Below are 23,476 nucleotides of genomic sequence, written 5' to 3'. Positions count from 1 at the left end.
TTTTAGCGAGCTGCTCTCTGAATGACCTGCTCTGGAAATAGCAAAAACAATCAGACTGTAATCATTTTGTTCAACAAATGATTATTGCAATGAATCGAAAAAGAGATCATAGTTCTATCAAAAACTGCAACTAAGAAAAAAATATTTATCAGTTCACCGAAAAAATTGCAAAAATTTGAAAATGACCCAATTTTCTATCACTTGTTTTCTAGTCATCAATTGTTATTGACTAACAACTAAAACAGATTGAGCGGGAAAATGGAAATTTTTGCTCACTCTGTTCAAAATTTTTCGTGGATAATAATGCTTGAATTATTGAAACAGTTATATGGACTGATACGAATTAGCGTAGTCAAAACTTTAAGTCAAAAATTGCAAAAACCTTCCCGAACGTCCGCCCTTATTCAGCGTTTTTGAGAGACATAGCGCTCTGCTTTTAATCGATTTTCCCCTTTAACCTTCGTTTGGGGTATATTGTGCAAAATGCTCCTTCAAAAGAGATTAACACAGGAAAACCTGAAAAAATCTGAATTTTTTTTGTGCAATTAACTGTATTTTTTGGGTAATTATACAAAGACGAATCTACAAAATCGAGCAACATTTCTTCATTTCTGGACAATACACTTTTTTCTCTGATCCATACACCCATGCCTTGTATTCTTTCTCCTTGTAAGTTAGATCCACCTCAGATACAGGAATAGCCATCAAAGAGTGCTTCTGTTTCAGAACTCGTTTGTAGTCGCTTTTTTTGACCGCGTATTTCTCGTGATGTTTCTGAAGTATACTCATTACAGCACCATCTAGAGTGGCTGATTCGGGGTAGTGAGGAATGGGGGGTATGAATGGGTACTGCTCGTCATTGAACATCTTTATTCCACTGACGTCTTCAAGCTTCTCATCTGGAACCCCCACTTGAGATCCCTCGAAGTGGAAGTCATCTTTCTCTTTATATTCGGCAACAACCAAATTTATATCTCTTAAATACAAAAATACGAACATTTAACTCAAAAAATTTAACGCCTAATTGACATCAGATTTTGGCCGACAAACCCTAAAATTTTCTATAGGAGCCTTCGGATCGAATATATGCTTATTTTGAAGGTGGAGCGCTCCCCAAATAAATTGTTGAAAAAGGGTTTTTATAGTTTTTTATAGACCTGAAAAAAAGTCGACAAAATTTTCGTAAAATTTTTGAAAATTCCCATTCGAGAAAAAAATATAGATCAGCCTCTGATTTGGTCGACAAAAAATGAATGAAAAACCTGAAAGGTAATTTTCCTAGCAAAGGTAATTCCACAATAATGGAATATTGTAAAAACTTCGAGGAACAACTTTTTTTAATTTTGCAAAAAAAAAACATTGTAACGACGTACGTGATGAATCCTGTCGCATTGCAAGCGCAGCATTCTCTGAAGCCTCTGCCGCTGCAACTACCACAAGTAGCTTCATTGCCATCTTCGCCCACTCTTCCAGTGCCGTGACAGCTGCCACACCTTGTAATGAATTATGTAATAACCAATGATTACATAATTAAGTAATAAAGCCAATGATTACATAACTATTTGCATAGTTTCTGAAGTTACCACACATTGTAGTGGATTATACAATAACTTGAATGATTACAAATTATTCGCCTAAGTTTCTGAAGTTATCACATCTTGTAGTGGCTTATGTAACAACCTCATTAAATGAGATAACCTAATTACTTCTGAAACTTTTTGAAAGTTACCACACCTTGTACTGGATTATGTAATGACGTCAATGATTACATACTTATTTGCTTAACTTACTGAAGTTACCACACATTTGAGTGGATTATGTAATAACATCATTAAATATGATAACCGAGGTTTAGTTCTAAAATTTTCTGAAGTTACTACCTCTTGAAGTGGATTACGCAATTGATGTCTTTGATTACATTATTAATTGAACTTTCTGATGTTACCACACCTTGTAGTGAATTAGGTAATTAACTTAATTGTTCAAATAACTAATTTTTGAACACTTTGAAAATCTGACAATGAAAGGACATAGGGCATTTATCCGATATGTCAAACATCCGTCCGCAACGACAAACATCCGAACTTATATAATAATTACGTTATAATATGTCGTTCAAATAATTCAAAGTTAAGATGTTTCAATACGCCGATTTCAAATTGTTCCGGAGGACTTTTGTACTCGCGTGTGTTTTTCTTTTTCCACGCGAAATCAAGTACCACAAATAATCATCGGACTGGGTTGAGTGATATATCATTTTAGAGCTCTTAAAGTTGTGATTCGAACCATATTTAAATATTTTGAAAAAGTTTACCCAGTGTCGAGAAAAACCGGTTTAAAATTTTGGTTTTTCGTCTGATTTCTAGCGAATAGAGCGAGCGAGCAGTTTTGTTTTAATTGATTAATTGTTTAAAAAATAAGAATAGCTTAACTTAATAGTAAAATTTTAGTTTTACTCGGGTAAAATTAGTTACTTCGAGTCTTTTAGCGCATTTTTCGAATCAATTTTTCAAAAACTCAAAAAACGTCAGCAAACTTCAAAAAAAATCGAAAATTTTTTGTGTGATTTTTTCGCTTTTCTAGTAATTTTTAAGAAAAAATTGTTTTTCAATTTGTTTATTTTAGTATGGCTGTAGAATATATCTAACCCCTAGTTTCTTGTTCAGCTCCTTTCATCGCAACACGCCGAAAAAAACGACAAAAGTTTGAAAAAAAATAGTTGTATTTTTTAATAGTATTGTAATATTGGAAATGATTTTTAATTAAGTTTAACGGATGATTGAGGGAACTTAATATTTATCCACGACGTTAGTCAAATTGGGTGTGTCTATTTTTTTGGCTTTGAATATAGATGATTTTCCCACTGCTCCGAATTTTAAAGTTCCTAAGGCAGGTTAAAATATTATGAGTTTCTCCAGTTAAACTAGATACAGATTTTTTAATATAAAAATCATTAAAATTGAAAACTAAGTTTTCTTTATCGTAATTTTCTTTTTTGTAGAGTCAACACGTAAAGAATTCAAGCAAAACATTTTATTAAGTTTAATAAAACAATCAAAACAGACACCGAGAGCAACCGCACTGGTAATTGCCAACTCTCAACTGACAGCAGGCACTAGACATTATGCCCTTTTCTCGACGAGCAGCGGACAATAACTTTTTAATTAACTCTCGGCAAAAGTTTTTAGGAGAGAGTACAGTTTTAAGTTCATAAATTATATATCCCCTCCCATTGGTAAAAGTTAAAACAAGATGAACAGTTGTGCTTAACCTTTAAACGTTTCAATTTAATCATCTTTTTAAATTTATCTGTTTATATAAACATCATTTTTACTCTAGGAGTAGATCGACTATGATCTATTATGAAATCTAACCGGGACTTATAACTTTAATTACTAATTGAAACAAAAAGATCTATCAATCGACCCCATTGTTTCTTTTAATAAGCTATGGTCGGAACATTCTGTGCTACTTGCAGAGTAACCCGGCTATCTTTGTTTTCATAGAGAACCTTTCCAACAGTTGGCCAAGATCGGGATACCTCGCCGCGACTCTGCTGTCACTTTTATTCGACCAATATAATACCTTTTAAGCAAACGACAAAACCTGAATCTTTGCTCTACTTTTTGAAACATGTCGGAGGTTTGACCTAGTAAAGCAGTTTTTCGGATGCTTAACATTTTTTCATTTTTTGGATGTTTCTAACGCTTTTTAGTTTTTCGGATGTTTGACGTATCGAATGATTGCGCGGTGCCTGATCTTAAAAAACAGCCAAGAAAAAAGTTTTGTGAAAACAGTTGCCTGTATGACTGTGATTTAAAACAGTTGTTATAATCATTTTTTAAATTGAAACCGTTTGAATCAATTTTAATTTCAATTTCAGTTTTCAAATTTCAATTTGAATAGTAAATCATTGTTCATTAAATGTAAGCTTAAAAGGTTTTACACACCTGTCGAATTTCTGGCCGTTACATGCATGACATGTGTGTACTTTTCGCGATGTTTCAACTTCCCGTGATCCTTCCCACCAATCACAGGAGGGCTTCAGATCATATGACCACAGATCACTGAAAATAAAAACTGCATTTAAGTCAGACCAATCATGGATCATGCATACTTCCTGATCATGAATAAATGGCCACTGATCAGGAAACAATTCGATCTGCCAGCGGTAATCATCTATGGCAGGTCAACCAGGGCTATTTTTTTCCGCTAGATTTTGAAAACCAGCATACAATCGCAAACATCACCAACTTCTTCTTTGTTGAGAGTTACAGTCAGAAAACCGACTCCTTTCTAACCCTTGTTTAATTACGACACCATTTTTTTGTACGTTTTTTCTACTGTTTCCGATTCCACGAAATTAGTTTTTTTTTCGCAAAATTTGAATTGGATTCCACATAATAATGCTGAATTGCAATGGAACAAAAATGCTCAAAGACTACACTAAGCGGATTTTTTATCAATGTATAAAAATTTTTCGCTGGATTTCCGCTGGATATTTTGTCAGAATTTTGCGTAGGAAACTTTGAATTTCAGCTACAAAAACCACAACAACGTGCAGAAGATGAGACTGCGGACTCCAGACACGTTTGAGCAAATTTCTGTGCTCAGTTAAAAAACCGAATTTGACGTCATAATAGGAGATGCTCGGTGTGTCGCGCGATGTCTAGTTTCGACCTTAGTTGATCGAGCATTAGATCAGAAATGGATCAGGTTCGACTTTCTCCGAAACTAAAGCATTCGATTTCCGAGGACTTTTTTTAATCAATTTTTTATGTACCAGTTGAGATCTTTTTCTAGAAGTTTGATACAAATTACGAGGCCAAATGGGAAGTCATTACGTGAAAATCATTACGAGGCCAAATTGTGTATTTTGTGAATTGTAGGCGGATTCCGCAACAGGCCGAAAACAGAATTGTCGCGGACTCTGCAACACTGCTAGTTTTCTTCGATCTTCTTAGCTGTTTTGGATTCCACGAAGAAATAGTTAAAAGACTGCATGGCTCAAAAAAAACAGCAGATTTTACGTAAAAATTGCAAAATTCTTAAACCAACACTTATAAATATGAAGCATAATATTATGCTGTCTCGGAATCCGTAACAGGAAAACTTGGACACAACAAAAAAATGGCTTTGAGTACTGTCATCCGGCATGGACCGACAAAACCTAGTTATATATATTTATACATATGTTTTATGTTAATGTATGTTATAACCATACATATGGCTGGTCAATCGACCTTGAGAGATCTTCTCTCAAACAAAGACCGAATGACCGGTCAGACCATGAATTAACATTGGTTCCAACTAGCTATTTACCTTGCTTCGCGTTAGAATATCGGTTTGTCGATCCATTCGGATTCTGGAATTAGATGATCATACATTGAGGTATGACATGGCGCAGCCAGCAGGATACTCTAAAAACCCACTCAACATAAACCCGTTCTGGGAGAAGGCATCTGTTGAACCACCACTAGAGTGGTCTAAGTGAGCAGCAATAATGGAAATGGCTATATTTGCGAAAGATGGGAAAGAAGTACGAAATCTATTAAGAGCCCGACCAGCATTAGTCGAACCTCCAGAACCAATGTAAGAGGTTGAAATCACGGGAGAAATCGAGGCACAAAGGAAGAATAGAGAAGTCAGAAACCAAGAAAAAAGAGTTAGTTGGGAGAACCACGTAATAAAAGCACGAGAGAAAGGAGTACTTTGTACACTGTCTCCGCACAAGAACTAATGACAACCCTCGAGGATATTTTTGTAACAACTAGAACAATCGCTTTCAAAAGGTACATTTCCATCTGTCGAAAGCAAAAGAAAACAGAGAGCTTAGAGCAATTTCATTCAGGCCTCGTGGAACTAGCATCGCGAGCGGATTGTGGGGATTGCGAGGATGAATGGGTTTAAGACATGTTCACCGCACACATGAACAATGACAAAATACCTGAAGAATTATTAGCACAAACCAGTACCCCACAAGACGCATATGAATATGCTATACGTAGAGAAAAAGGAATTAAACATAGTCGCACTATAAAAACCAACCCTTTCGGAGGACAGCAAATTACGCCAAAGTAAGAACCGGTTAACTACATAAAAACGCGGGGTCGCGCTAACTACTCTAACAATCAAAACGCACAGAGAGGACGAGGTACTCGAGGACGACCGTTCCCAAGTGGGTCACAAAACAACAGAGGACAACAGAGAAATACCAATACAGGTAGTCAAAACAGTGTTATAAATGCGGAAATCAATATAATCAAAACCATTTACAGTCCTGCCCAGCAAAAGATAAAATATGTGCCAAATGCTCCAAACGGGGCCAATTCGCTAAAGTTTTCGTTCCACACAAGTAAACTATCTAGAAGATACAGAGGAGGAGCTAGAGACTGAAAATCTCGAAACAGAAAACAATCCAGTGGCATTTGCCGAATTTTCTTCCAGCAACGGTTGGGAGGATTACCCAATAGATAACTTTTCGGTGTTGGCAATCGGAGAATCATTCGAGATTTAAAACACAAGAACACTATCAGAGGACGACTTAAACGGGCACATTGTCAAAATGAAAACAAAATCAGAACAATTGTTTGCTATTGCTGATTTGGGAAGCCCAATGTCTTTTCTCAACGAAAAAACCGCACGGCACCTTCAACAAAATAACAAAGAGGCAATGATTAAAACTATCCCAACAAGAGACTCCGCGCGAAACTTAGCGTGCTACAACGGTGAAACGATCGTTCCAAAGGGTAGATTGATTATTGCTATCCAGTCAAGGGGCTGGAAAATTCAATCAGCTCCACTCATCGTGGTCGATGATAAGAAAGCAAACATTATAGGAAGAAACTTGTTACCACAAATCGGTATTAAACTAATCCAAGAACATCAAAAACATAACGAACATGCCATACGAAAACAGGAAGAGTTTGATCCCGCAATTAAACAATGGATCAAAGAAAATTTCGCACAACTGTGCGTACGTATCGGAAAATCCAAGAATCATACAATGAAAACACAGTTTATTAAAGAATTCGTTCCGATACAACAAAAACGTCGCCGCTTTCCGATACATTTACAAGAACGTGTGGAGGGAGAACTAAGCAAACTGATTGATCAGAAACACATTATCGAATTGGATAAACGTTCGGATAGACAATTCATCAGCCCAATTTTCATTACTGTAAAAAAAGATCAAACAGGCAAACTTGCGTTGGATTCAAAGAAAATCAACAAATTTATTCATAAAAACAAGTATCAAATGCCCAATATTGATCTATTACAAGATAACATCGCACAAGTAGTGAAATCAGACAAAACAAAACACACGTTGTTTTCAAAACTTGACCTTCGGTATGCATACTCTCAAATCCCGCTGGACCAGAAAACACGCGAACAGTGCAATTTCAGCTTAATCAGTGGCAATGCAACAGGAACATATCGATTCCAAACTGGATTTTGCGGCTTCACAGACATGCCAGCCAAATTCCAAAAAGCCTTTGATCTAACTTTGACAAACTGCACAAACACATATGCATACTTAGATGATATACTGATAGTTACGAAAGGTTCTACCGAACTACATCAACAGAAGCTGAAAGCAGTGTTGGACAAATTAGATGAGGAAAACCTTGCGATTGCAGTTGAGAAATGTAAGTTCGCTTGCAAACAGATTGAGTGGTTAGGATTCAATATTAATAGCGAAGGCACAACACCGCTCATTAAGAAAACCGAAGCAATAGAAAAACTATCAGCACCAAAAACATTTAAGCAACCAAAAAGTTTTATGGGGTCAATACACCACCTCACACGATATATACCAAATTTAGCACAAGCAACTGCTGCACTCCGTCCATTGCTAAAAAAAAAACAGAACAGAAAAAACCAATTGAGTGGTCCACGGAACATAACATAGCTTTCAAAACCATACTAAAACTAGTAGCTGCAATTACTCAAAATAAACATTTTGACCATCAATTAGAAACCCGCATAGTTTGTGACGCATCTAACACAGGTTTAGGGGCAGCGTTAGAATAAAGTTTACCAAAGGGTTGGATAGCTGCAGCGTACGCATCACGTTTCTTAAACTCCCTCGAAGAAAAATATTCCGTAAACGAACTCGAAATATTAGGAAAAGTTTGGGATATCGAACATTTCAAATATTATCTGTATGGAAATCAATTTACCGTCCCTACAGACCACCAAGCTTTAATCAGCCCTCTAAATACAAGCGAAAGATCAAAAACGAGTCAGAGTAGGCTAACACGGTGGATTGATAGATTAATGCCATTTCACTTTGATATCAAACATCTTGCGGGAAATAAAATGGGATTGATAGACTATATATCCCGAAATCCAGTTGGATTGGCAATACCCCCCAGCGAGTATGACGAGGAATTTGTTGTAGCATCAATTAATGCATTCATAAACAACCTCGAATTGATTGACAACGTCATTCTAAAGAATCTAGCCAATCAAAACATTGCACCGTATGAACTGATCAAAAAACGCGCGAAAAACAAAGGGTTATTAGACGCTATATCAAACACTCAATTAACAAACGAACATTCCAAACATTCCAATCACGGTCAATTGCGAACTAAAATTTGATTTCACTCTCACTCGAAAATCGCCAACAAACAGTCAGCTCTCTGTCATTCTTAATCAGAAACACTTAAACCAGCTCAAAAAACCGTCCACCTTATTCACTGCGAAATGAACAGACGATCAGATACGCGTGGATTCACGGGAGGTTTCATCCCCTCGGAACTGAAAAGCTCAGATCCTCTAAAAATCCCATAACAACAATATACCGAGTCGACTGATCGGGGGCAAGGATCGTCGGACAGGGAGGAAAGTCTTTCCGATCCGCGTTGGAACAAAAAACCAACCGGCAAAGGAAAGAAAAGCAGTTCAAGGAAACAATCGAACACCGAAAGTTTCACGCAAGTACAGGATGCACGAGAAGTCATATAGAAAGCGGAGGAAACCCGGAAGAAGTCAAACTTTCCAAAAATCGTTTTTAGCGATGATACAGAAAACCACCGGACCAACCAGACGGCGCAAAAAAAAAAAGAAACCGAGACCAAAAAATCGCCTGCCCAAAAGAATCAAAATTCTGCCAGACTGAGACCGGAGTCATTTCTAAAGCCACACAAACAAAACTATCCGGAGAACAAAAATCGGACGATGAAGTCTGGGTGAGCTGCGTGGACCCAACAAAGACTATACAAGAGGAGACGAGTCACAAAGAGGCACCCCCAACGATGACAAAGAATACGTCACTCGAGGCCAGCCATGAGTTGATCACTGATGGAGTGGTGGCAACAATTGAAAGATCCACAAATACAACGGAAACCGAGGAAGACACCCCACTGTTCAGAAAGAAGCTTCAAAAGGTGCTGGGAGTACGATTCATTGCCTCGGCAACAAAAAAAGACCGCAACCTCCGCCCAATCATCAATTTTGTCAAGAAAAGGGATTGGGAGGCTATCAAAACTTCTTATGGACCCTACTGGCACAACATTAGAAATCGGCTCCACGTCGGCGAAGACAGTCTACTAATTGACCAGAGGATAGTAATACCAACTCAATTGCAACAAACAGTTCTTGATAGTCTAGATTTAACTCATCCTGGATCGGCGGCCATGTTGGATCTATGCCAACATGTCTGGTTTCCGCACATACACCGAACCATTGTCCACATGGCACAAAATTGCAAGCAGTGTATGGAACAACGTAAAAACTTAAAACCCATCTTAGGAAAGAAACATTCATTTCTTATGGAACCGGTAGTAGAACCTAACGAGGAAGTTCAGTTAGATTTCGCAGGATCCCTCCCTGATGAAATAAATAAGGATGCTTATATTGTGGTTGCCATAGATAAATGGTCAAAGTTTCCCACAGCAAAAGTTGTTTCCAACACAACAGCAGACATTGCTATTAAGTTCATGCAGCGCTATATTTCCAACAACGGTGTACCACGAAGATTAAGATTCAGGCTCAAAATTTCAGAGCAAAAAAATTTCAACTTTTTTGTAACTCAAATAATATGAAATTACTTTTTGCACCGGTAGACGATCACAGGGCAATAGAGGTAGTTGAGCGAATGATACAAACATTAAAACACAGGTTAGCGGTAATGAGAATTGACAAAACAAACACCATACCGGCTAGCCTTTGATGTAGCGGAGATGATAAAAAAACATTGCGGATCACACCACACGGCATCACAAAAATTTCACTACTTGAGGCACACATGGGCCGATAACCAAACACTCCGTTATCGAATATCGCATCAAGTAGTACACCAAATTACTTAAATTGGGAAAACGCAAAACATGCATGTTTATATAGAAAGAAATTAACAAAGCCGCCCCTACCCGCTGAGATCATGCATGATCTCCAGAGATGATCAGAAGATGAGGTGTCAGTTCAGGAGAAAGGAAAGACAAGCCCACAAATGCCAAAGAAAATTCAAAACTCTCCGACACAACAGAAAACAGGTGCAGGTCTTAAAGTTATAGACTAAGCAAAAGATAAGCTTAAAGTAAGATAACAAGGGATACAGAGAACAATAGACGCACATCATACTAAGAAACGTAAAGAGCAGGTGGCCTGGAAATCAATTAGGATAGCAACGAAAGTGAAAAACCCAAAAACTCTCGAACAAAGATATATAACAGTTGATGGGAAAATTTTGACATATACTCCACACACCGCTTGGGTACAAACATTCGGAAAACAACCAAGGTTATTAAGAAATAGCGGAACAGCTTTTGCACCGAACCCTCTAATTTACGGGCCTTTTATACCTTCTGGGCTTAGTGATTATGTTGCGTATAAATCCGCACGGAGAACTGGATCATGTCTACGTTTCTTTGACATTGAAAACCACACCGCGCCACAACACGCAATTTTCGAAGAAATTGAAACCACGGGTTTGCCAAAGAAGATAACGAAAAAGCAATCACGACAACAAACAAGCAGCCCAACAAAGAGAAAGGCAAAGGCTACGGGGAAGAGAACTGGTGGACGACCACCAGCAAAACCACAAACTAGAGGGATGACGTTACAGTCGGAGGTGCCAATACAAAAAGCCACAACAACAAGAACACTGGAGAATTCATCAAGTCATTCGGACGACAACCACTTCACCACATCTTTGGAGGATGTAGCCCCTTCGCCAAAACGTCAAAATAAAAAAGGAACACCACCAACACCACCAGAACCACAAAAAAAGTCTGCACAAAATCGACAATTGGCGCTGACAAATGCATTTGGAAATGCCATTCCAATAAACACGATAACTGAGTCAGCGGGCAGCGGGAAAACAAAAGAGATTCGCTTTGAGATAGACTCGCCACCCGAGCAACCAAAATCAGAATACCCGAGTTTAAAGACTCGAATTCAAGAGATGGGTTTTACGGATAAGACCCCACAATATAAAGCCCGCCTAAAATTTATTGAAGCCATCAGCCCAAAACTAGGCACCAAACACACCGAAGTGGTGGACCTGACGTCACCAACCGAAGAAGACATGGTAGACAACAACAATGAGATCCTACTTTTCAAAGAAAACGAGAAGAAACAAAAGATTGACGACAATGAAATGCAGGATGACGAGGAACACAATAAACAAGAGGAGGAACCATCAAAAGAAGGAAAATAAACAAACACTCAAAGTCCCACGGGGACTCTTAACTCAAAAAACTACAACGGTCCCATGTGAACCCTAAAACTCAATTCGTATGTATAATTAGTAAACTAAAATTGTCTCAAGGGGGAATGTCATCCGGCATGGACCGACAAAACCTAGTTATATATATTTATACATATGTTTTATGTTAATGTATGTTATAACCATACATATGGCTAGTCAGTCGACCTTGAGAGATCTTCTCTCAAACAACGACCGAATGATCGGTCAGACCATGAATTAACATTGGTTCCAACTAGTTGTTTTATCTCGCTTCGCGTTAGAATATCGGTTTGCCGATCCATTCGGATCCTGGAATTAGAAGATCATACATCGAGGTATGACAAGTACGAAGAAAATTTGTTTACTCCAACACTACCAGAAACTATTCTACACAAATTTTTTCAGGTAGATGCAATCCTTCGAAGGAAGGATGATTGCTTTCCATACTGTACGATAAAAAGCTTGAGACGACAACTGGTCGAAAGTTCTATTAGGCCATAAGCGAAAACTGGCCGAGAGCGACAAATGGTCGAGACGAAAGTTGGTCGAAAGCAGCGACAATTGGTCAAACACTACAGTTCGAAAACTTTTGAAAGAATGATAAGTTGCACCAGCGACAATCAGTAGTTTTTAACTAGTAAGTCGAAATTGTGCTGATACGTGTTCCATGATTGCCAGAACCGAAACATGAACTGTTCACAAATCTCATGAAGGTTATCGGCGTCTCATGAAGGCCACTGGACGAGATTTCAAACCTCTCATTGCCTCTTGGTGCAAATTGTCTTTTTTTTCTCAATACTACTAGCTGTCACTTTTGTCCAAAAGGCGCTTTTGACAAAATGTCGACTTGCCACAGACAAGAGAACACAAAAAACAATTTTAATGTGTTATAACAGATTGCAGCAAGTAAGGAATGCCAAATAATTGCGAAATTGACAAAAAGTCAAACCAATCTGCAAAACAGCCGAATAAATTTTTAGAATTGCCTCCGGCGAAAATTTTTGGCGTCTCAGTCACTACGAAAGATACGCAAAGTTGAATTTCGTTAATGAAAATTGAGGTACAATTGGAATGGTTGCTGTTTCTATAAATTTCAATAAACTTTGACAAAATGTTCATTCTTCGGTAAGTGCGCCAATCTACGTGAAGAATCTCAACATCCGAGAACACTTACGAAAGCTAGTTTAATCGGTGCATTTTCGCAGATTGAAAAAAAATTATCTAAATGTTCCAAACGCTGCATTACTTGAAAACGCATAATAGACGAGCCGCAGATTGAGTTTTTTTAGTCGGTACACCAATTCTTGCTAAAAATATTGGGTTGGCTCGGGTCTTTTTAATAGCTACGAGAATTAAACATCCTATAGCAATGCAATCTTTTTTATTTTCCGAAGAAAATAAAGGAATGCTAGCCCCATTCATAAACTCCACCCCTTCTCTGACAAAAAGGGCCCGTTTTGCAGCTGTTTGGTGGCATCCAATTGAACAGACAAGGCTCATACTTTTTTAGAGATAACTGGGATACTGGTATAGGCAAGATTGTTAAAATTTTCAATTGATGATGATAAGATGAAAAATAAGTCAAAAAACATAATGAAACACTTTTTTTCAGCATAACTTCGGTGAGAGAGAGAGAGAGAGAGAGAGAGAGAGAGAGAGAGAGAGAGAGAGAGAGAGAGAGGAACCCAAGGTGTAGCATGTTTCAATGACTTATCTTCGTTCTTGGGCTGAAATTTGATTGTGACCCGAAATATTTGCCGACTAATAACGAATACTAAATATTATGTTTCTTTTCTTAGTGTTAGCTAGGTTTCCGCGGATAAAAATGTGTATACAAGAAGCAGTATTTAAAAAATCAATTTCAAAATGAAACAGTATAATTTGGAAATGATCGTATTTTACACAAATTTCGTGAAAAATAATTGTAATTATGAACCCTGAGTGTATGCCAATTTTGAGCGCGCGCCAAAAACTATAACCAATTTTGTACCAGAAATGGTCCTTTCGGCTGGTTATCTGCGACGCTGAATTTTTGGCGACTGATTAAAAAGTGAAAGTTGGGAGCCAAAAGTTCAACAAAAATTTGGGAGTGCGGTCTTTACTTAGTCAATCGCGTATTCATACTCAGCAGTAAGCAGACAAATACTGGAGTGCGTTTTGTGTTTAGAAACTTGCGAACCAGAACTGAAACAGAACCAGAATTGGAACAAGAATTTGGAGCCTGGTTCAAAATGCTTACGGTTCAAAATGGGAAAGAATAAATTGGAACCTGTTCGATCCAATTGAAATGTGAGCAGGATGAGATCCTTTTTCACTCCGTGTAGTGCGTTTTCTTGCCTCAACATAACTGCACAACCTGTACTGAAGTTTGAATTTTGTCCTAAACTCTTCAATTACAATGTCTTTCTTCGGGTTTTCGGGAACATTGAAACAGCAACTAGTGCTGATGACGTGATCAGAGAACGCATCTGTGATTTCCTCCTGGTTGATGATATCTTGGTAAAATTGTGCAGAAAATGACGCCAGCTCTACTGGTCGTGCTACAGGATAAGGAGCTGTAAAAATACAAAATCATCTTGTTTTGCTTGCTGTTCAAGAAGGAAATAATCAACAACTCGAAAAAAAATTCAGTTTTTTTGCTTGCAATTCAAGATGGAAAAAATAAAAATCATAGACAGAAAAACGTTACGTTCTGAGGTGCCCAAAAACAAAACATACTCTTGCTGCGTAATGACGTTAAACCCCCCCCCCCCCCCCCCCCACCTCAATCTTCATATTCGTAAATGAGTGAATCCCAACCGTAAAATCTTCATGGCAAAAATATCAACAACAATAGTTTTTTTTTACTTCCCCGTGCATAGTTTCTGTGATCAAATAATATTGTAAAAGTAAAATAAGTGGAGTGGGTAAAACTCCAGGGGGTGGGGTTATGAGTTCTTTCCAATAATTTTTAAATTTTGCGATGAGCGGATATTGTTGATTTGTTATTGCAGGCGTACCAAGAAATGCTATCAGCAAATGATAGATCGAGGGTTTAAATTACGCCTTACGATCTCCTAATTAGAAGTTTTTGTTTTGGTTAAAAATTGATCATCCGCTTATCGCTCGTTTGCATAAGTTTTTTTCTACGCGTCATCAGTAAGAATTGATGAAAATTTCTGCCCAGAATGAAAAGGGCCGAGCGAGGAGAAGTGGCTATGGTCTCCGACTTTTCATAGAAGTTGGTCGTTCGAAGTCAACCAAACTTCGTGCTCGTTAATTGCCGGGGTTAGGCAAAGTTTCAACCACATTAACAAAACCTCACAACTTAGTAGTAGAATACTTTAAACTTGAAAAAAAAATGTTCAAGTTTTGACCTTACTGATAGGTGTCGCTGAAATGTGAGTTTGATCTGGGAAGTCTGCTGGGTACGGGGCTAAAACAGACAATTAAATTGCCATTTTTGAAGGTAAGGGAAAGACATCTTCAGAACAACTTCTTCCTCTTGATTTAAAAGATTTATTATTATCAGGTTCTGAAGTATAGAAAACAACCTAACTCGTTCTATATTAATTATAACAAGGCGTTAATAGATTTTATATTACACTTGCTAAGAATGCTGATTTGTTATAAAATTCTTTTGTACGGGCCAAGCCGACCATAAACGGCCCAAGTTCACTGCTCAACCGCAACGAGATAAACATGCTTCGAGTATACACAATAGCAGTAGCGAATACAATGCAAACTTACACTTGTTATAACATTGTTAATCTCCTAAAACTAAGAAACTGAATCAAGGGCTGTAGCCTAGTGGATAGAGTCAATATCCAGATATCAGATGGACGGGGATTCGAGACCCACCAGTAGACTTTGTTCGGCTCTTTTTCCTCCATGACAACCAGCTGGAGGGACTACAAGCCAAAAGAGTCTTAGATCATACTACAAATGTTTTCCAACGCTTCAAAACAACACGTTTCAGCGTTTCAGGAAAGTCATCTTCAATGAAAAATTAACGCAATTTTACCACACATTTGAACGCAATGTTTACTGTACATTTATCTCGGAGAATTGTCTTCTTTAAGCACGATTTCACTCTACTTAACGGCCGCAGAGTTTCTCCCCCTTATACTGGGTAACAACGAGGGACACTGAGACACGATATTATCCACAATCCCGAAAGGGTTATGTTGGTGGTCAGACTAAATCGGCCGATCAAAGAATTACGCAACTTCCTCCTTATATTAAGCTTTTTTCCGCTCTCCTCTTGCCCTTCTAGCTAGTTTAACAAATCGTGGGCACAATAAGTAAATTCTCAGTCGCAACGGGGAAAAAAGCAATTTAAAATGCACTTAATGAGTTAACTATTATTTAACAACTTCGATAACGGAGCCCACTCTTCACTCCGTTCGGGCACCACGTCGACAAATCTATCGTCAACCCTCGATTAAAGCAGTTACAATCTCACCTGCTCAAGCAGCGCAACTTGCTCACACACTTAATTTAACTCGGTACTAAACTCGGGGTTGAATCAGGTTTACCAACAACTGTGCGGCACAACTAGCCTCGCTTTAAGCAATAGCGTCCTCCACGGACCATCTACTCTTCTCGGCTTGCTCAACCGTCCTCTCTCTAACTGAGAACCAACCGTTTGCTCTGTTAGCGTGTGTGTTTTAACTCTCGAAGGATCTCCGATACCCTTCAGATCCTTATCTTTATTTACATTTAGTTTTAGTTAAGTCACACCATTTTCTATCAGTCCTGGCATCCGCTTATATCACCCGTCCGCACAAGTTTTGTGACCACGTCCATCCCCCTGTCAACTCTGCCGCGTGCCAAGCTCTCTTTCTTTCATCAATCTTTTCACGCTTATCAGATACACGGTATGCAGTAGGTGTCACAACTCGACCGAGCAAACAAATGTCATACAACCCTAATCAACTAATTCTTGACCTCCGTGAACTTCCACTTTTTATTTTTGCCCTCTTAACCATGCTATTTTTACCCAGTAATCCTCCCAAGGTCCTTACATAATTATTCCATTAACAATCGGACCTCCCGAGGGTGGGAGAGACCATTTTCATGGATAGCGAACTTATTCCAAGCATCTAAAGTTTCTATCTATACTCAGTTCCAATCCCGACCTTCTAGCTATCAGTCAAATGTAGTAAGTCTACCAGGAGTCAAATTAAACCAAAAAGTCAAGTCCGGGTCGGCCTAAATAGTAAACAAAATTTTCAAAAAGTTTTTAAATTCCTCCGCCCTGAAAAAATCCGCACCCCCTTGGGCATTTTTTGACCCTGTGTTATGTCAATGGAGTGAAAAGTTAGTTAAAAACTTTTATTTTTTGAGTTAAAAATTTAAGCATTTAAAGTTTTCACATGCTTATTGTCATGTTTTGATTTCAAAATGATTTAAAAGCTCACTATAAAACACTTTATATTTGATGTAAAAGCTCAACTTTTTTGTCTCACGATTAAGAATGCTGACTTTTCCCTCTTCTTTGTCTTTTTCTTCGGAGAAGGCGCGGATAATAGATCGATTCGAATCTTTTTCAGAGATATGGACTGCTAAGTTTGATCTTCAGACTCTCGCCAATTTTGGGAACTTACGAGAGGAGCTTATTGAACAAAAATCATAATGATGATACTAATGTGGTTCCTGCCAATCGCAGAGGAGCTATCAGCGAGCCTTAACTGTCCTGTCGAGGATAGTCTTTTTGTATTATCTCCCCACATTCCAGACTGTGTAATTTTGTTGAACGAAGCTCTTTTTTTTGCGTCTCAAGGCCGCTTTTTTGCGTCTAGAACTTTCACGTGGTACCACTATTGCAGCCGAAATTGGTCAAGCTGTGGTAGACCTGAAGCCAGAGCTCATCCCCACACACTATAATTGCTATGGCATGGAATCGAATACGCGATCTCATGATTTCAAATTGAACACCCTACCACAATGCTACATGCCTCTTAAAATGCACAAAACGCACAGTTTGCTCTCGTAATGTATGAAAAAGAAAACTAACTTGAAATTTTTTTCAATATTTTTAGTTAATTATCTCTTATTTACTTTTTTAATTTCAAAGTCAGCCGTTCTTATACCCTTTTACTTCTGCTTCATGATTTTCTTCATGAAAAATTGTGAGTATGAACCTCATGAAGCCAGCAATTAAAATTGGCAGTTCAGTCTTACTTAATTGTAAGAAACCGCTTTTTACCGCTGTGAGCGAAAATTTTCAGATAATGAACCAATTTGTAAACAAATTTTAAGTTAGATTGTTTTTGATAGTTTCCACTTTTCGAGGATTTAGCAACTATCTCAAAAAAATTTCCTAGAGTTAACTTTTCGTTTTTTGAGAATTTGTTAGCAACTATTTCTTCAGCCCTAGCAGAGAAGGAAATAAACAAGTTGCGGCTCGGGTTGAGGCGTTTCGGGCCGGTCAGTTTCAGAACGGGTTCGGGCAGAGCTTTTTGAAATAAAATATAACAATCGGACCTGAGCGTAATCAGTAGAAATTATTCATAAGAATGGTTCTCGCAAAATAGAAAAAGAATCAAGTTTTGCTTCTATAAAACGTTGAATCAGCAGTAAAAATGACCGCCAAGGTGAAATTTACTTGCTCCGATAAAAAGTTTTTTTTAATGAAAAATATCAAACACGTTTGGGCCAATTATTTCGTTGTTAATTTTCCTGGCCGGCCTTTTTTAAACAACGGATTCACGCCGGATTCAGGCTTACAAAATTTGGCTCGATTCCACATATGAACCCTACTTATAATGAAAGTCTCGAATCAATATATTATTCTCCATTCCAAATGGGAGACCGGTAAAATAGCATGTGTGTCAAATAGCATGGGTGTCCTATTCTAAATCAGTTTAAGTATCTGTAAATCAATTTTTTACAGAAGATTATCTGTATAAAAATTATAATTAATTCGATTTCGATTTCACGTCGTTCTTCAGTGCTGGTAACACTAGGCGTGCATTCCAAATTATTTATTATAGTAGAGGTTGTAGAAAATTGGTTCGGGGAAGAGTTTGTTGGTTTCGCGAGCGAATAGGTTTTACAATTGGGAAGTTTTTTTCTTGGGCCAAAAAAAAAACTCGTTGTCTCTAATAAACTAACTTTTCATGTTTTGATTTAGCGCTTAGCTGGCAATTCAATTTTTAAAGAAAAATTAGAACAAAAAGAATGTGTTTCTGACTTTTTTACTTGACTTTTTTGCTTTAACGTTTTTTTACGACAATTTTAACCGATAATTATTAAACTACTAAAATTTCAACTATCTGCACTTTCTTCTTTTCTTTCATCGCATTACGGACAAAAAAGGCTACTGTAATTTTTCCGCGTATTCTTGGCGAAAAATCCTCGTTTTTATTATTCGGCCTGACGACGAGTTGGCTTAATGACGGCAACCAGGATCAATGGAATTAAGAAAAAAGATTACGGATGGGTTTGATTTAATTGTTTTCTTGGACTGGGAGGATCTACTAATGTTTCTCCTATTTCCTCTCATTTCAGAGCAAGTCATTTTGTTGAACAAGACTTTTTTTGCGACTCAAGGCCATACGTTTGCGTGCAGAAATTTCACGTGATACAATTTTTGGGGGGCTATTCTCATGCGCGAAGGACCGAATGGGCGAAAAAACTTGTAGGCCAAGGACCGAAGACAAAGTTAGCCGAAAGTCAATTTTTAAACAGAAACAATTGCCATTCAGTTAAAATGAATTAAATGAAGCAATAAATTGCTACCTTCATTACGAAACCCTTGAAATGTAAAATTTGTCCTACTTTTGCAGCGGTCAATGAAAAATTCGAAAATTTTGCATAATTCTGCCGTTTTTAGATTCGGCTAATATCAATACTCCAGTCCCTGGAAATGTTTAATTTCTTACCAAAATTTAGAATACTGAAATGTGATTGCCTGATTATTATTTTCGCGCATTCGGTCCTTCGCGCATGAAGGCTTCCATCCAATTTTTGCAGACGAAATCAGCCAATATGTGATAGATAATGTCAGGCCAGAGTTCGTCCTCTTTCACTAACATTGCCAGGGCGGGGGATCAAACACAAAGTGCTACGCCCTCAAAATGAACGCCTTACCAGCATGCTATACGCCTTCCTGACTTTTACTGACTACGTTCAAATTAGATTAATACCGGACACCTTTTGCACCTGTTTTTAGCCAAAATTTCTCAATCATGAATCATAGACAGAATTTCAGAGAATCCGAAGCGTTTTTATTGCAAAACAAAAAAAAACAAAAATGAATTGCCAGTTACAAAAACCACAAAAAAAGCCGCCCAAAAGTTTTTTGAAAAGAAAACTTTTTGTTAATTTTTTGCAATTTAAGTTACATTTCTTAATGTGGTTAGAGCAAATAAAAACAAAAATTTTGCTACTTTAACAATAGTTTGAGCATTTTGACTACAGTTATTTTCGTTAATTAAATTTAAAAATGAAAACTAAATCTTTTACACACAAAATGCGTAACTTAAAATTTTCTTAGTACTGGAATGGTGTTTTGTAAACTTCAAAATCTCTTTTTCCACCGATTAAATTTATAATTTACTTTATAGTTATTAACACGCTTTACTCGTCTCTATAGACTACTTGGTTGGCAAAGAATGCTAGTAATAAAATTCTCACATTCGGGCCAAACATTTGTTATATTTAGAAAAAGCAAGACAAAAATATGACTAATTTTCTATCATGTGACCACAAAATGATAAATATATTTTTTTGATTTTCGTTTTAACCTTTTGCGTTTGCCCTGAAACACATTAAGCAATCATTTTCTCAAAAGATAACAGCCCATAGACTAAGTGTCATTAGTTTCAAAGTTAATCTGCTTAAGAAGACTTGACATCTAAGTTGGCCCGTGGAAGACTGCATGAAACCATGTTTAAAAAAACGTTTTTTTTTCTAGATAGCTAGAAAGCTTCTACTTTGAAAACATCCGTGTTTGGAAATTGTGGCCTTGTAGATTTCAAAATTTTTAAAGATTTTATCAAAAAAATACGTGAAAATAGCGGATAGCCGTGAAAAAAATTGAGAGCCGAAAAATTGTCTCATTACGAGGCCATTTTGTGCACTAGATAGGCGCACAATTTTGTGTCTGTATGTTCCTGGATTCCACTGACAAGTCTTTAAACATGTTCCAAAATGCAAGTGGATTCCAATTACAAAATTTCAATGGATTCCGCGTACAAATACCTGTAGCGTATATTTTTTTGGCACATTAGTTTTGTTGCGTATTTTGCAACGAGCAAATATAGGTAGTTGTTCCGGATTCCGCAAATATAAGCAGTATCCGGAAATGTAAGTGGATTCCGCAAATTTATGCGGATTCCGCTTACATATTGCGGATTCAGCTTACAATTTGCAGAATCCGCTTACAATTTGAGGATTCCGCTTAAAAATTGCGGATTCCAATTACAATTGCGGATTCAGCGACAGGTTAAGTTTACAAACACATATAATATTATTTGTTCATGGATGCCACAAACTTGTCCCAGATTCCACCTATTTTGTTGCGGATTCCGCAAAGTTGCTTGTTTTTGGAGCAATTTTGAGCAATACAATGTTTTAGCTATTTGTGTGTGGAATCCAAAACAGCAGAGAAGATCAAAGTAAAAAAAAACAATTTTGTGGATTCCGGGACAAATTAGATTTTTGTCTGTTGCGGAATCCGCTTACAATTCACAAAATGCACAGTTTGGCCTTGTAATGTTGATTGCAGAATGGCGATGTTTTTTGTTCCCTGATAGCCGAAAAATTTCGATTCGCTCAAAGCTAAACATCAATCATTGAAACTATTAAGTTGAGGTGAGTTAGGGGTTAGAATCGGTCAATTTTTTTTGTTTTATCAAAAAGCTATAGAGATCTAATTTTCGAGAAAAAAAATTCTGCGACAGAGGCAGATACAGCTCCCCACTTACCTCTGAATGCACTAATTTGTTTATTGCTGTTAATTGGTTGTTTACTGGATAGCCGAAAAAGTTTTACTGGCCGGATAGCTTGTTCCCGGATAGCCAAAAAAATGTTCCCGGATAGCCAAAAAAAAAATTTTTCCGGATGGTAAAAAAAATTTGTTCGAAGATGGCCTGAAAAAATATCAAGTTATTAAAGTAGTCGACTTTTTTGCTAATTAATTCCACGACAGCAAAACTATTTTAAAAAAATTCTAATCTATTGGATTTTTTTGTTAGATTAATTTGGAAAAATATCAGACATTCTAATTTAATGGTTTGGATAAAAGTAGTCCCAATTTTGGGTGAACTGGAATTTTTAGTCATTTTTTGTTTTCTTGCATATTAGTTTACAAAAAAGTTGAGTTTGTTCGGCTATTCGGGAATGCGGCTCTGTGAGTACGCACCAAAAAAACTGTTGGAGAAACTGCAGAGAAACTTACCATTTTGTGCATCGGGTGCTGATGGTTGAATTGAGTGAAACTCTGCCTCGGCCATTATTGTGACAGTTGTTTTCAAACTTGCGGCGATTGTGTGACTCTTAATTTAGTCGCTCAGCAGCGGTGACTAGCTTATTTCTATAAGAAAAAGTAATTTATAAAACGTTTAGCGTGCGGCTGTAATCAGAAAAACATAAACAGGAATTCAAAAGAAAAGAAATTTTGAGAAAAAGACTGAAAATAAGGTAGCAATCGCGATAGTATTGAAGCGTAAGTAGGCAAAATATGTTGAGAGGGGATAACTTCTACAAAAAAGAAATCTGTTGCCTTGGTCTGCGGACGGATCGTCGTAAACTCTAAGATTGAAAATTTTTTAGCTCATGATTTCTCAATTTGAACATTTTAAAAATTTTGTTCTGTAATAGGTTGTTTTGTCCTGACTGGATTTTTTTAAAGAAATTTAAATATTTTTGAATAATTTTTGTATTTAAGTATAATTTTATATTTTGAGTGGTAAATGCTGACGATTCTAATACTCGATTTATCAAGCCGATCACCGACAAAAATGATAATTAACGTTTTCAGCTATAGAGAGAACGAAAACCTTCATTCTAATTCTGAACGCTGTCTTCGTTCAGAAATAAACGTGTCTTCTAGTCACCACAGTCAAAGACCTCTGGTAGTATATGCGCTTGAATCGTAAGTTTACGCATGAGCAAAATGAGTTATGAAGACATGTATACCACCACCGCATATACCACTCCAACGGAATTGAATTGAGCGAAGTGTTCCAAAACTAATTCCGGCTTGCGGTCAAAAGTTGACAATCTTTATTTCATATTTGACAAAAAGTACACAAATACCAGTGTTAACCAATCAGAATCAAGGTAAGAGAAATAAACGTACTCGAAAATCAAAAGCGTAAATTTATTTTGTATGTTAGTTTTCTTCTGTCGGTTCTCTTTCATTAAAATAATATATGTCCACTTTTTGACCTGTCTAATTTTTGCTACGTAACCACCAATTCCTTACTCGCGCTCAACATGAGCAATTAGATGAGGCAGTACAAAAGTTTTCAACAGTGCCTAAACTAGATTTTCGGCACTATTGAACCATAAAATTATTTTCGGCACTGATGTACTTCGGCACTATTGCGCTGCCCTTAGAGGGGTGTTCAACAATGCCGAGGTACTAGAGTGCCGAAAATAAAATTAATGTTCAACAGTGCCGAAAACCATATTTTTTGGCACTGTTAAACTCTATTCAATTTCGGCACTGTTGTACTTCGGCACTGTTGAACGCCACCAAATTGAAACCATCAGTGTGAATATTTTACTAAACTCTGAGGATTATTACTTTTTCACGCAGATTGACAAACTTAGTGCAGATGAAGA

At 37.3% G+C, this 23,476-nt stretch overlaps 1 protein-coding gene across 2 annotated transcripts; it reads right to left on the bottom strand.

Moving 5' to 3' along the window:
* Positions 1-504: 504 nt before the first annotated feature.
* Positions 505-22,899, bottom strand: LOC134851421 (protein SSUH2 homolog). 2 transcript variants are annotated; one of them, XM_063867500.1, is made up of 6 exons: positions 22,086-22,899; positions 15,060-15,113; positions 13,968-14,253; positions 3,951-4,067; positions 1,374-1,493; positions 506-976 (listed from the first exon to the last, which is right to left on the bottom strand). In XM_063867500.1, exons 1-6 carry the CDS (start codon positions 22,138-22,140, stop codon positions 583-585), a joined length of 1,026 nt encoding a protein of 341 aa, XP_063723570.1. In that variant the 5' UTR covers positions 22,141-22,899; the 3' UTR covers positions 506-582. The 2 variants fall into 2 exon arrangements, with proteins under 2 accessions (XP_063723577.1, XP_063723570.1); XM_063867507.1 differs by lacking the exon at positions 15,060-15,113 and having other exon boundaries at positions 505-976.
* Between the last annotated feature and the right edge of the window lie 577 nt (positions 22,900-23,476).

This window comes from Symsagittifera roscoffensis, chromosome 1, assembly GCF_963678635.1.
Source record: "Symsagittifera roscoffensis chromosome 1, txSymRosc1.1, whole genome shotgun sequence".
Lineage (NCBI taxonomy): Eukaryota > Metazoa > Xenacoelomorpha > Acoela > Convolutidae > Symsagittifera > Symsagittifera roscoffensis.
Note: the sequence above shows the minus strand (reverse complement) of the source record. Positions and strands in the feature narration are given on the sequence as shown.